Source organism: Salmo trutta, chromosome 28 (genome assembly GCF_901001165.1).
Source record: "Salmo trutta chromosome 28, fSalTru1.1, whole genome shotgun sequence".
Lineage (NCBI taxonomy): Eukaryota > Metazoa > Chordata > Actinopteri > Salmoniformes > Salmonidae > Salmo > Salmo trutta.
The window spans coordinates 11455392-11469728 of NC_042984.1; the positions used below are offsets into that span (position 1 = coordinate 11455392).

Consider the following 14337-nt stretch of genomic DNA (forward strand, 5'->3'; position numbering starts at 1 on the left):
CGCACGCATGCATACACAAACACGCACGCATGCATACACAAATACACATGCATGCATACACAAACACACATGCATGCATACACACACACCATCCAAGGCTCCAGTTGGGGGAAACATGGTATTTCTGTGACAGACTCTCTAATCGAGATTGGGTTCTGGGTGCTTTAGATTAGGGACAACAAGGTTAGTTAAAGGTGGCATTATCATGTGTTCACTCAGCTCAGACCCTGCGGGGAGAGGAGGCACTCTATTGGATTAAAGACAAAGATTAAAGGTCAAATAACCACAACAAGATAATATAATAGCACAGAAAAGTGTTAATCTGAAGTGGAAGAAAGGCAGATTTATTTAACATATTTTGTTCATCTAAAAGGGCCATTGTAGTCCGGTCAGGGGGAAAAGGGCCATTGTAGTCTGGTCAGGGGGAAAAGGGCTATTGTAGTCCAGTCAGGGGGAATAGGGCCATTGTAGTCCGGTCAGGGGGAAAAGGGCCATTGTAGTCCAGTCAGGGGGAAAAGGGCCATTGTAGTCCAGTCAGGGGGAAAAGGGCCATTGTAGTCCAGTCAGGAGAAAAGGGCCATTGTAGTCCGGGCAGGAGAAAAGGGCCATTGTAGTCTGGTCAGGGGAAAAGGACCATTGTAGTCCAGTCAGGGGGAATAGGGCCATTGTAGTCCGGGCAGGAGAAAAGGGCCATTGTAGTCTGGTCAGGGGAAAAGGACCATTGTAGTCCAGTCAGGGGGAAAAGGGCCATTGTAGTCCAGTCAGGGGGAAAAGGGCCATTGTAGTCCAGTCAGGGGGAAAAGGGCCATTGTAGTCCAGTCAGGGGGAAAAGGGCCATTGTAGTCCAGTCAGGGGGAAAAGGGCCATTGTAGTCCGGTCAGGGGGGAAAGGGCCATTGTAGTCCAGTCAGGAGAAAAGGGCCATTGTAGTCCGGTCGGGGTTATACTGGATTACGCTGTAGGAGTCAAAGGTCATTGTCATGATAATCCCATAGGAATACTATTTAGGGCTTGACTGGTTCAGAGACAACTGGTAGTTCACACTAAAGAGACATACAGTCAATACGAGTTTTGTTGGTTCATTTTGTTAGCCTTTAACCTTAGTTGCTGAATAGGTTATTATTTACACGTGTTTTGGGGAAGGGTGGATTGGGTGGCAAGTGTTAAAATGTTGCAGTATTTAGCAGTAATAAAAAAGAATATGGTAGCAGCAGATGTGATTTGTGTGTGTGAATGAGTGAGTACGTGTGTGTTAATGGATACTTCCGGATTTTGGCAATTATTTAATTGCTGAACACTTGAACTGGACTGACCACCTGCATTGACTTGCCGCCCCTTAAAGGGATACTTCGGGATTTTGCCAAAGAGGCACTTTATTTAATTCCCCAGAGTCAGATGAACTCATGGATACCATTTCCATACTGGATACAGAGATAGAAAAATGGTATCCACATATCATCTGACTCTGGGGAAGTAGATAAAGTGCCTCATTGGCAAAATCCCGAAGAATCCCATTAAGGGGCGACAAGTCAATGCAGGTGGTCAGTCCAGTTCAAGTGGTCAGCGGTCTGATGGCTTGTAGATAGAAACTGTCTCTGAGCTTCTTGGTATCAGACCTCATGCTCCGATACTGTCTGCCAGACAGTAAGGGAGTTCATGGCTGGGGTGTGTGGGGTCCTTGATGATGTTGCATGCCTTCCTCAGGCACCGTACACCACCCACTGAAGGGCCTTGCGGAAGTCGGAAGTTGACATACACCTTAGCCAAATACATTTAAACTCAGTTTTTCACAATTCCTGACATGTAATCCTAGTAAAAATTCCTTGTCTTAGATCAGTTAGGATCACCACTTTATTTTAAGAATGTGAAATGTCAGAGTAATAGTAGAGAGAATTATTTATTTCAGCTTTTATTTCTTTCATCACATTCCCAGTGGGTCAGAAGTTTACATACACTCAATTAGTATTTGGTAGCATTGCCTTTAAATTGTTTAACTTGGGTGAAACATTTTGGGTAGCCTTCCAAAAGCTTCCCACAATAAGTTGGGTGAATTTTGGCCCATTCCTCCTGACGGTAATGGTGTAACTGAGTCAGGTTTGTAGGCCTCCTTGCTCGCACACGCTTTTTCAGTTCTGCCAACAAATTTTCTATGGGATTGAGGTCAGGGCTTTGTGATGGCCACTCAAATACCTTGACTTTGTTGTCCTTAAGCCATTTTGCCAGAACTTTAAAAGCATGCTTGGGGTCATTGTCCATTTGGAAGACCCATTTTTGACCAAGCTTTAACATCCTGACTGATGTCTTGAGATGTTGCTTCAATATATCCACATAATTGTCTTCCCTCATGGTGCCATCTATTTTGTGAAGTGCACCAGTCCCTCCTGCAGCAAAGCACCCCCACAACATGATGCTGCCACCACCGTGCTTCACGGTTGGGATGGTGTTCTTCGGCTTGCAAGCCTCCCTCTTTTTCCTCCAAACATAATGATGGTCATTATGGGCAAACAGTTCTATTTTTGTTTGATCACACCAGAGGACATTTCTCCAAAAAGTATGATCTTTGTCCCCATGTGCAGATGCAAACCGTAGTCTGGCTTTTTTTATGGTGGTTTTGGAGCAGTGGCTTCTTCCTTGCTGAGCGGCCTTTCAGGTTATGTCGATATAGGACTCGTTTTACTGTTGATATAGATACTTTTGGACCTGTTTCCTCCAGCATCTTCACAAGGTCCTTTGCTGTTGTTCTGGGATTGATTTGCACTTTTCTCACCAAAATACATTCATCTCTAGGAGACAGAATGCGTCTCCTTCCTGAGCCTTATGACGGCTGTGTGGTCCCATGGTGTTTTTACTTGCGTACTATTGTTTGTACAGATGAACATGGTACCTTCAGGCGTTTGGAAATTGCTCCAAGGATGAACCAGACTTGTGGAGGTCTTGGCTGATTTCTTTTCATTTTCCCATGATGTCATGCAAAGAGGCACTGAGTTTGAAGGTAGGCCTTGAAAGACATCCACAGGTACACCTCCAATTGACTCAAATGATGTCAATTAGCCTATCAGAAGCTTCTAAAGCCATGAGATCTTTTTTCGGGAATTTTCCAAGCTGTTTAAAGGCACAGTCAACTTTGTGTATATAAACTTCTGACCCACTGGAATTGTGATAGAGTAAATTATAAGTGAAATAATCTGTCTGTAAACAATTGTTGGAAAAATTACTTGTGTCATGCACAAAGTACATGTCCTAACCGACTTGCCACAACTATAGTTTGTTAACAATACATTTTTGTGGAGTGGCTGAAAAACGAGTTTTAATGACTCCAACCTAAGTGTATGTAAACTTACAACTTCAACTGTACATACCCACTTTATTCAGTGGGCATTGCCTATACTCACTTCTTAATCCGTTTTGTTGCGTATCAAAGTAGTGTAGTGGAGGTATTCGACTAATTAATTATGTAATACAATAGAGAAATCATGCACAAAGTAGCCTACACAATCGAAAAGCATGTGAAATATATTCACATGCGCGCAGCACACAGCCTAGTGTCTGTGTTCATATTTCAGAAGAAATATGAACACAGAAATACTGGACATTTTGAACTCCACTGGTGACGATTTGACAAAATTACAGTCATGGTCCTGAATTGGACTGACATTTTTCTGATCTCGGTCTTGACTTGGCCTCGAACCTCTCGTCCCCCTCCCGGTCTTGACTCGGCCTCGAACCTGTCGTCCCCCTCCCGGTCTTGACTCGGCCTCGAACCTCTCGTCCCCCTCCCGGTCTTGACTCGGCCTCGAACCTCTCGTCACCCTCCCAGTCTTGACTCGGCCTCGAACCTGTCGTCCCCCTCCCGGTCTTGACTCGGCCTCAAACCTCTCGTCCCCCTCCCGGTCTTGACTCGGCCTCGAACCTCTCGTACCCCTCCCGGTCTTGACTCGGCCTCGAACCTCTCGTCCCCCTTCCGGTCTTGACTCGATCACGCCTCCGGTCTTGGTCTTGAATCGGTCTCACTTTAGGTGGTGAAGGCGAAGGTCGAGTCATGTGTCCTCCGAAACAAACACCCGCCCACTTAACCCGGAAGCCAGCCGCACCGATGAGAGGAAACACTGTTCAACTGACGAACGAGATCAGCCTGCAGGCGCCCGGCCTGCAGCTTTGGTTTTCTTGGGCACTGGGATGATGGTGGTCTCCTTGAAGGGAGCTGGGGACTACAGCCTGGGACAGGGACAGTTTGAAGATGTCCGAGAAGATGCCGGCCAGCTGGTCAGCACACACTGTGATGATGTAGCCAGGCATGACAACTGGGCTACCCGGTCGCCTCACATTCTCAACCACTAAAACGCTTATAGCCTAGGCTGCTCTCTCAACATGACAGCCACACTTCAGTTAGCTAACAGTATGTACTCACACCCCTAGCTACTCCTCTGTACACACGCACAGAGAATTACCAGTGACCTGTGGAGCTGGTTTCCTACAGGCCATACCTCCCCCTTTCACATGTTAGGTGAATAATCTCCTCTATCTCCCGCATAGACACACCTGAGATGTTAGTTTATAGTAGATAAACCTATCAAAAGGAGGTGTATCTTAAACTCAGTGGTGTAAAGTACTTAAGTAAAAATACTTTAAAATACTACTTAAGTCGGTTTTTTTGGTATCTGTACTTTACTATTTATTTTTTACTTATCATCCCTACTGCCTCTGATCTGGTGGACTCAGTAAACACAAATGCTTCGTTTGTAAATTATGTCTGACTGTTGAAGTATGCCCCTGACTATCGGTATATTAAAAAAACAAGAAAATTGTGGCATCTAGTTTGACATATATATGGAATTTAAACTTTTACTTTTACTTTTGATATCACTTTTTATTTCAAATCAAATACTTTTAGACTTTTCCTCAAGTAGTATTTTACTGGGTGACTTTCACTTTTGCTTGAGTCATTTTCTGTTATGGTATCTTTACTTTTGCTCAAGTATGACAATTGGGTACTTTTTCCATCACTGCTAAAACTGTTGTCTATTTATGGTAATGTAGAGGAGGAATGGAGAGGCCCCTCACAGTCCAAACGAAGTGGGGTTGTTTCCCTGCTGACTGGACACAGATGTCTGCCATGTTGGCTGACTGTCTTACCGGCTGTCTGTCAGGCTGACTGACTGCTTTATAGGCCTTGCTGACCCGGAACCTGGCTGGCTGGCCTTCTGCTTAACAGAAGGTGTCTGGTTCAAAACAGTGTCATGGTGTGTCTGGTCCAAAACAGTGTCATGGTGTGTCTGGTCCAAAACAGTGTCATGCTGTGTCTGGTCCAAGACAGTGTCATGGTGTGTCTGGTCCAAGACAGTGTCATGGTGTGTCTGGTCCAAAACAGTGTCATGGTGTGTCTGGTCCAAGACAGTGTCATGGTGTGGTTGGTCCAAAACAGTGTCATGGTGTGTCTGGTCCAAAACAGTGTCATGCTGTGTCTGGTCCAAGACACTGTCATGGTGTGTCTGGTCCAAAACAGTGTCATGGTGTGTCTGGTCCAAGACAGTGTCATGGTGTGTCTGGTCCAAAACAGTGTCATGGTGTGTCTGGTCCAAGACAGTGTCATGGTGTGGTTGGTCCAAAACAGTGTCATGGTGTGTCTGGTCCAAAACAGTGTCATGGTGTGTCTGGTCCAAAACAGTGTCATGGTGTGTCTGGTCCAAGACAGTGTCATGGTGTGTCTGGTCCAAAACAGTCTCATGGTGTGGTTGGTCCAAAACAGTGTCATGGTGTGTCTGGTCCAAAACAGTGTCATGGTGTGTCTGGTCCAAAACAGTCTCATGGTGTGGTTGGGGTCAACCTGGGTCTGAGTCTATTTACAAGCCTGTGGCTTGTGACTGTGGTTATGGGCCAGGAAGTGGGACTGAAACCGCCACACAGAATGTCTTAGTCGGTTTAAAGACAGAGTTACAGGCCTGTCACTGTGACTGGGCTGGAGACGCAGTGTTGTGCACGTTACCAAAACCATTACCCATACATAGTACATTACCAAAACACATTATCAAACATAACACTAGTCTACTGTACTTACAACCGGATTTACAAGCCTGCCACCAGACAACACATTGCCAAACAGCACATTACCCATTCACATTACATTACCAAAACACATTATCAAACACCTTACTAAACACATTACCAAATACTTTTTTTATCAGGAGCAACTGTGAACAATAGCCATGTCAGACATGAATTACATCTAATTGGCCAATCTTATTGTTCACTGATAGCTCAGGGATACAATCTTACAATACACATTACCAAACAGATTATCACACTAAACATACGGGCCATTATTTGTAGACTTTTAGCCCTGTTCATGTTCAGTAATGTGTTTTTCTCTGAGTGCTACATTGTTATTATCAGCATTAAGTGGCTGTTTGGCTTAGGGGCCCAAAATAGCTGCTTTATAACAACCAGTTAAGTGGTGCAACTATATTCAGTTCGTGTCCTAAATGGCACCCGTTTTTTTTTATAGGCCCTGGTCAAAAGTAGTGCACTTTAAAGGGAATAGGGTCCCATTTGGAATGCATTCATAATCGTCAAATGGGTTGGAGTCATCGAGCAACATCAACACACAAGGACTTGTTAGGAATTATCAGACAGACACTAGATAATGGTTTATTTATGTTATGTGGGAGCCGGAGGAGTTGTGTAGATTATTGCATGATTGCGTCACCAATAGCAACCTATTGCCCATATAGTGCATTACTTTTGACCAGAGCCCTATAGCCCCTGGTCAAAAGTAGTGCACTATTATAGGGAATAGGTTGCCACTGGCAACACACACCATATGTATCACACCACTTAACTTAGTAACTAGGATATTCACTCAGAGGGAATGCAGAGAGACACCCACTAGGTTGTACACAATAGGCCTCTTTCATAGCTGCCCCCATCTCTTTCACTCCCTCTCTTCCTCTGTTTCTCTCTCTGTGTTACTCTGTTGCTCTCTCTCCCCCATTTGTCTTGTGGTCAGCTTGATCTTCTTTGTTTTCTCAACTGTGTGTTTGTCTTTTGTGTATGTTATCACATCGTATACTGCCAGTTTGTTTGCTTTGCTGTAGAAAAGTGTCACTATTTTCATAGCTTAGTAGTTTTTGTAAACCACATATAGTATCTATTTTATTGTGCATCGAATAGCTGGCCAGCGTACTGTGAGATTTGATTCTGGGTTCTGAGAATACTTAGAATGAATGGAGGATTATGTCTTATTTATGCAACCCCAGAGCATATATTCTACTGCCTTAACATATTGTAGAGAGCAGATGTGTGTGTGTGTGTGCGTGCGTGCGTGTGTGTGTGTGTTTGTCTGGGGCTGCCATGACATAACAGACAGGATAATTATGATAATTGACCCTAGTGACCTTTGCTGACCCCAGATTGTCTGACCTGACTCTGGTAAACACAATAGATGCACCAGGGGAGAGGCCAGAATGAATATCTCTACAGGGAGAGCTGCTGGTTCAGTGGAGAGAAAATGGGGAGGTAATGAGACAGATGGCCATACAGGGACAGATGACAAGCAGTGACACAGGGTGGTGCTCTGATTATACACAATGACATTATGACAGATGCAGTCAGACGGTTACCAACGGAAACGACACACACACACAATCACGTTGTAAGGGAGTTAGATGCAGAAATAATGTAAAGAGGCCTAGACAGACCGAAGGACACATCTACTAACACCCAGAGTCCCAGACATATAAAAACACTCACACATAAAGCCAGTCAGACTGTGACGCAGCAGAGAGTCTAGGAGAGGAGTGGAGAGGCAGTGGGGCAGTCCAGATTTGAAGATGTTGAGAGAGAGAGAGAGAGAGAGAGAGAGAGAGAGAGAGAGATAGAGAGAGAGAGAGAGAAACACTTCATTACAATTAGATTATTTACAATGAAATGGTGGTTCTATGTGTTATGTCTCCCTGAGTGCTGCCAAGGGTTACTACATCAGGTGTTTGTGAGGAAATGCTCAGATTGTTGTTCCTTCTAAACTTCAAGATCTAGTTTTGAAAACATCTCATGACGTTTCTGGTCATTTAGGGGTTAGTTAAACCTATGATCGAATTTGGCAAAATGTTTAATGGCCTCGTTTAAAGAAAGACATTTCCACTTACATCAAAACATGCCGTGTTTGTCAGCTGACTGGGAAGCCTAATCAGATGTTAAGGCCAGACCAGCTACAACCTATTCCTGTTGCAGGCCAGCCATTTGAGCATTTGATTATTGATTGTGTTGGACCCTTACCCCGTTCTAATGCTGGTAGCACCTACCTGTTAACTGTGATGTGTCAGCCTACGAGATATTCTGCAGCCTATCCACTTCGCAACATTACCACTAAGTCTGTTGTGAAGGCTTTGTCACAGTTCATCTACCTTTTTTGGAATACTTAAGATGATTCAGAGCGATCACGGTTCCAACTTCACTTTGCACATATTTGCACAGGTCTTGCGTACTGCACTGAATCAGAAGGTGACTGGGAAGAGGGGTTACCCTGGTTGCTACTCTGCTAAAGAAGTATCACAGAGCACCGGGTTCAGTCCTAATGACCTTGTTTTTGGTCATGCTGTATGTGGTCCCCTTGCTCTATTAAAGGAGGATTGGAAGGGGGTTGAGCCTCCCCCAAATTTGTTGTCATATGTTAGTGGTTTCCGACACAGGTTGTATGGAGCCTGTGAAATGGCTAAAGAAAAACTAGCATCCTCGAAGGTGAGGATGGAGCAAGGAGACAATTGCCTTAATCTGGGCGTTGCAGCATTTTGATGTATATGTGGGGTCGGGTGTGGTCCCTATTGTGGTTTACACTGACCACAACCCATTTAGTTTCCTGCACACCATGCTTTGCTCAAATCGCAGGATTATGCGCTGGTGTTTGTTCCTGCAGGCGTTCCATTTGGATGTGCGACATGTAAAAGGTGTGGATAATGTGGTGGCTGATGCGCTTTCCCGTGCACCGATTTAGTCGACCTTCGGACGCCTTTGTTGCGTTTGTTTATCTTTTCGGTTGGTGGTATGTACATGGTTTATTTAGTCCTTCCTGTTGCTCTGGCTTCTGCTCTCCTGTCGCTCGGTCTCCATTTCTTTCTCTGAAATTGTTGCTTCCAGGTACAGTGGTTGCTGAGGTCGGATGGGTTTAGGCGATTTGGTTGGGTTGGTGTCATGGGCATCCGGTGGGCCTCTTACCTTTATGGTTTGTATAGTATTTTGTGTCTGAACCTTTATTAGTTATGGTTTTTGATCAGTTGTATTTGTGTGGTTGGAGGTTTTGTTTTCGGGTCCTTGTTAGACCCCGGTTTTTAGGTGGGGTGGGGCGTTACACCCCCCTCACTCTCCCTGCCTACTTCTCTGTGTTTGTGCTTTTTTTTGCAGATTGGGGACAGGTGGAGCTGATTGGGTCGTTAAGGTGACAAGTTGCACCTGGGTTTGGGATCAACTAGGAGATAAAAGTTCCTGGTGCACAGTCCTGGCTCTCACTCTCCACAAGCACCATTTTGTTTTGTGATCTGGTTGATTATGGTTTTTTGATTAGGTGCACCCTTCAACACTTACACACATTTTACCTTCAGCCAGGCATCTCCATTACACCCTTCACATGCCTACTTTCACACTTCAAAGTTTAGTTTTCCTTTGTAGTTTTATACTTCATTAGTTATTTAATAAATATTTGTGTTACTCCTTAACTGCCAACGTGTCACCATCTAAGAGCCAGGTTGTGACATCTGTAGCTCAGTTGGTAGAGCTTGGCACGTACAATGGCAGGATAGTGGGTTCGATTCCTGGGACCACCCATATGTAAAAATGTATGCATGCATGACTATAAGTCAGTTTGGATAAAAAACATATTTATTATATTAAATGTCTGCAGTAGTAGCTCCTCTCCCTGCAGACAAGGACTCATCAACACAGAGCCTATACAAATGGAAAGCAAAATATTATGAATGCTATTCCTGGGATGTTTTAGGCTGGGTTTCTGTACAGCACTTTGAGACATCAGCTGATGTAAGAAGGGCTATATAAATACATTTTATATGATTTGATTGTTGTTAGTTGTTATCATGAACCTGACAGGTGCTAGCTAGAGGATGGTAGTTATCATGAACCTGACAGGTGCTAGCTAGAGGATGGTAGTTATCATGAACCTGACAGGTGCTAGCTAGAGGATGGTAGTTATCATGAACCTGACAGGTGCTAGCTAGAGGATGGTAGTTATCATGAACCTGACAGGTGCTAGCTAGAGGATGGTAGTTATCATGAACCTGACAGGTGCTAGCTAGAGGATGGTAGTTGTTATCATGAACCTGACAGGTGCTAGCTAGAGGATGGTAGTTATCATGAACCTGATAGGTGCTAGCTAGAGGATGGTAGTTGTTATCATGAACCTGACAGGTGCTAGCTAGAGGATGGTAGTTATCATGAACCTGACAGGTGCTAGCTAGTGGATGGTAGTTATCATGAACCTGATAGGTGCTAGCTAGAGGATGGTAGTTGTTATCATGAACCTGACAGGTGCTAGCTAGAGGATGGTAGTTGTTATCATGAACCTGACAGGTGCTAGCTAGAGGATGGTAGTTGTTATCATGAACCTGACAGGTGCTAGCTAGAGGATGGTAATTATCATGAACCTGACAGGTGCTAGCTAGAGGATGGTAGTTATCATGAACCTGACAGGTGCTAGCTAGAGGATGGTAGTTATCATGAACCTGACAGGTGCTAGCTAGAGGATGGTAGTTGTTATCATGAACCTGACAGGTGCTAGCTAGAGGATGGTAGTTGTTATCATGAACCTGACAGGTGCTAGCTAGAGGATGGTAGTTATCATGAACCTGACAGGTGCTAGCTAGAGGATGGTAGTTGTTATCATGAACCTGACAGGTGCTAGCTAGAGGATGGTAGTTATCATGAACCTGACAGGTGCTAGCTAGAGGATGGTAATTATCATGAACCTGACCGGTGCTAGCTAGAGGATGGTAGTTGTTTTCATGAACTTGACAGGTGCTAGCTAAGAGATAGTAGTTTTTTTGTAGTTTCTTGCTTTGTTTTGCAATATGACCATCAAGCCTTGTTACCACTTGTTGCAAGTGTCACGTCTGCGGTTTCCCCGCCTCAGGTCATGACCTTTGGTTGTTGTCCTATTCAGTCTAAAGTGTGATGTTGAATGATGCCTAAGAGACCACAAGTGACAAGGTCAACTGAGGTCAATGACCACAAAAAGCCCACAATGCTTCATTTGTTCTTTTTTCGGTGACAATTGTTAGGACAGCTGCCATCTGTGAAATGGCTAAGGGGCCCATATGCTTCAACATTAATTTATTGATATCATACATAAAAGTGTCCTGTCATCCTATCATACATAAATGTAAAATCATTCAGCATTTCCTAATAGTATAAAAGCATGCGGAATGGTTCTGACTTAGATTTTTTTCTTTACCCTGTAATAGAGAAGTGTTTAAGTCTGTGATCTCGCCTGGGTTGAAATTAATATGTATTGCATAGCATATTTTTTGTGCTGTATGTTTTCTAACTGCGTACCTGCATCACAATTTCTCATCAAGTAGCTGAATATATCCAAAGTGTGTATTTGCCAGAAGCCAACAGAGGAGCCAGTCAGTAGTCTGCGCTGTGTGTGCTGTGTGTGCTGTGTGTGCTGTGTGTGCTGTGTGTGCTGTGTGTGTGTGTGTGTTGTGTGTGCTGTGTGTGTGTGTGTGTGTGTGTGTGTGTGTGTGTATGCTGTGTGTGTCTGTTTCCACCATGAGTGTGGCTGTCTGCATGTGTGTGTGTGCGCATGCATGTGTGTGTGTGTGTGTGTGTGTGTGTGTGTGTGTGTGTGTGTGTGTTCCCCAATGATTTACTGCCAGTGAATGGATTTCTGCAGCATCCGCCATACTGGTTCTAATAGCAGCGTTGGAGATGCATCTGAATGAGTTGTACAGGCTGAGGTGGGGTGTTGGCTCTCCACTGATGCAGATGAAACTACGTTCTGCTACCGCCATCTAGTGGTTGTAGATGTGTAATTAAATGAAACATGGTTGCTTGGTAGTGTAAAGAGGCCTGACTGATTGGTATAGTTCTCCAGTATTGGCTCTGTTGTTGACAGTACTGTTTCCTGATTGGTATAGTTCACCTGTATTGGCTCTGTTGTTGACAGTACTGTTTCCTGATTGGTACAGCCTTCCCTGTAGCTCAGTTGGTAGAGCATGGTGTTTGCAACGCCAGGGTTGTGGGTTCGATTCCCACGGGGGGCCAGCACAGAAAAAAATGTATGAAATTGTATGAAATGTATGCATTCACTACTGTAAGTCGCTCTGGATAAGAGCGTCTGCTAAATGACTAAAATGTAAATGTAAAATGTTCTCCAGTATTGGCTCTGTTGTTGACAGTACTGTTTCTTGATTGGTATAGTTCTCCTGTATTGGCTCTGTTGTTGACAGTACTTTTTCCTGATTGGTATATTTCACCTGTATTGGCTCTGTTGCTGACAGTACTGTTTCCTGATTGGTATAGTTCTCCAGTATTGGCTCTGTTGTTGACAGTACTGTTTCCTGAAAGCATGCTCCCCGTAATCTCAGGTTTAGTATATGCATCGTCTCCTGAAAGCATTCTTCTTGTCATAGGTTTCATGTTCAGTGTATGGTGATGGTGGAATGTGCAGAAGTGTGAACCTATACCACTTGAAAACAGATCTAAGCACTTTAAACCCATTGTTTGTTTTTGTACAATATTAGGAGTGTAGCACTGAGCGCTGTCTAGGCTGTGGGTATGTTCTTACTGATGAAGACCTTTGGGGTTGAAATGTTGGCCTGCTGGAGCATTCAACGGTGTGCAGGTATCGATCTTTGTAACTTGATCTCACAACCAAGTGCTCTCACTGATGTTTACTTATGTCTAACCTGCGTTGTGTGTATTCCTGTGTGTCTACAGGACCGTAAGCTGACCAAGGCGGAGCAGCAGCGTTTTAAGGAGGAGGCAGAGATGCTGAAGGGGCTCCAGCATCCTAACATTGTCCGTTTCTATGACTCCTGGGAGTCAGTGCTGCGAGGGAAGAAGTGCATTGTCCTGGTCACCGAACTCATGACCTCGGGGACACTCAAAACGTAGGTAGAAGACACACACACATAGACAGACCGACACACACATGCACACCACTGCTCAGCGTCAAATAGGGTTACACCAAAGACATGACGGCTCACTCTAGCTTCCTGTAAATTGGAACCAGTAAGTTGGCTAATCAGAGTGCATTCATGAGGATGTTGATATTCTCTCTGTAGAAATAGGGTCTCACTTTAAATAAAGTATTTCTCATGAAGTTTAATGAAGCCTCTATAAGCCGATGCATCACAAATCACTTATAACCAAATGTCACCTACCGCCTCGATTCAGTGTTATGTAGCAACATTTCTTACATTAGATAAAATTAGAGACTCAGAGATCCAAAATGTTATATCATACACTGCAGTTGAGGAACAATGAGAAAGTAATTCTGCTTCGAAAGTTGATAAATTTGTAACTACACTTTTGAGAAAATGGTCCTTGAATGTTTTGGTACACCTACTGGAGAGCTCTTCTTTGTCTACACCCATTCAGCATCGCTCTTAAGCCTTAGCCCCACCTATCTCTTCAAGGATTCACATGTGAGGCCATGTGCTAAACAGAGTGAGTAAGGTAGTGTAGTAAAGAACCACAGATATCAAGACTAAAAGTGGTGAAAGTAGTAGCCTACAATAAGGAAAGACTCCAGGTAAAGTCACACTTGATCTAGTCTTTGGCCTATATCCTAATCTGACTTTGCTACAGGTCATGTTGTTCTTCACATTACTATCTCTGGTAAACACACACTATATCAAATCAAATCAATGTTTATTTGTCACATGAACAGGATGCAGAAGGTGTAAACGGTACAGTGAAATGGTTACTTGTATATTTGCATAGTAGCAATATCAAAAATAGAAAGTGTCCAAATAAAAAATATTGTATAAATATTGAATCATTTTTAGAGATGATGCTTACCCAGACACGCTTGTCTAAATTGATGGGTCACGTGAAATAAATGCTATAAACACCCCTCAGTCACATCTAGCTAAGTGGATGGGTCACTATTGTCTAGACATTTACACATGTTCAAGAAATACAATAGATGGCCATAATCACCCCCAGACACACCTGGCTAACTTGATGGGTCATGTAATCATCTGGCAAATTGTAGTCTTGTTTAGACATGTAGCTAGCTAGCTAAACAATGAACCATAAATCCAACCCATAGCTACAGTATAAACAGATTGTCATAGCTAGCCACCATGCATGAAATGCTGTTGTATGA

The 14337-nt window shown here is 43.8% G+C and overlaps 1 protein-coding gene across 2 annotated transcripts in view; it reads left to right on the forward strand.

Moving 5' to 3' along the window:
- LOC115165472 (serine/threonine-protein kinase WNK3) overlaps positions 1 to 14337 on the forward strand; it is a 95688-nt gene that overhangs the window by 36942 nt on the left and 44409 nt on the right. For both annotated transcript variants that reach the window (XM_029718626.1, XM_029718627.1), the window contains exon 3: positions 12942 to 13114. In XM_029718626.1, coding sequence (XP_029574486.1) covers positions 12942 to 13114 — 173 coding nt within the window. The remainder of the gene's footprint in view (positions 1 to 12941; positions 13115 to 14337) is intronic.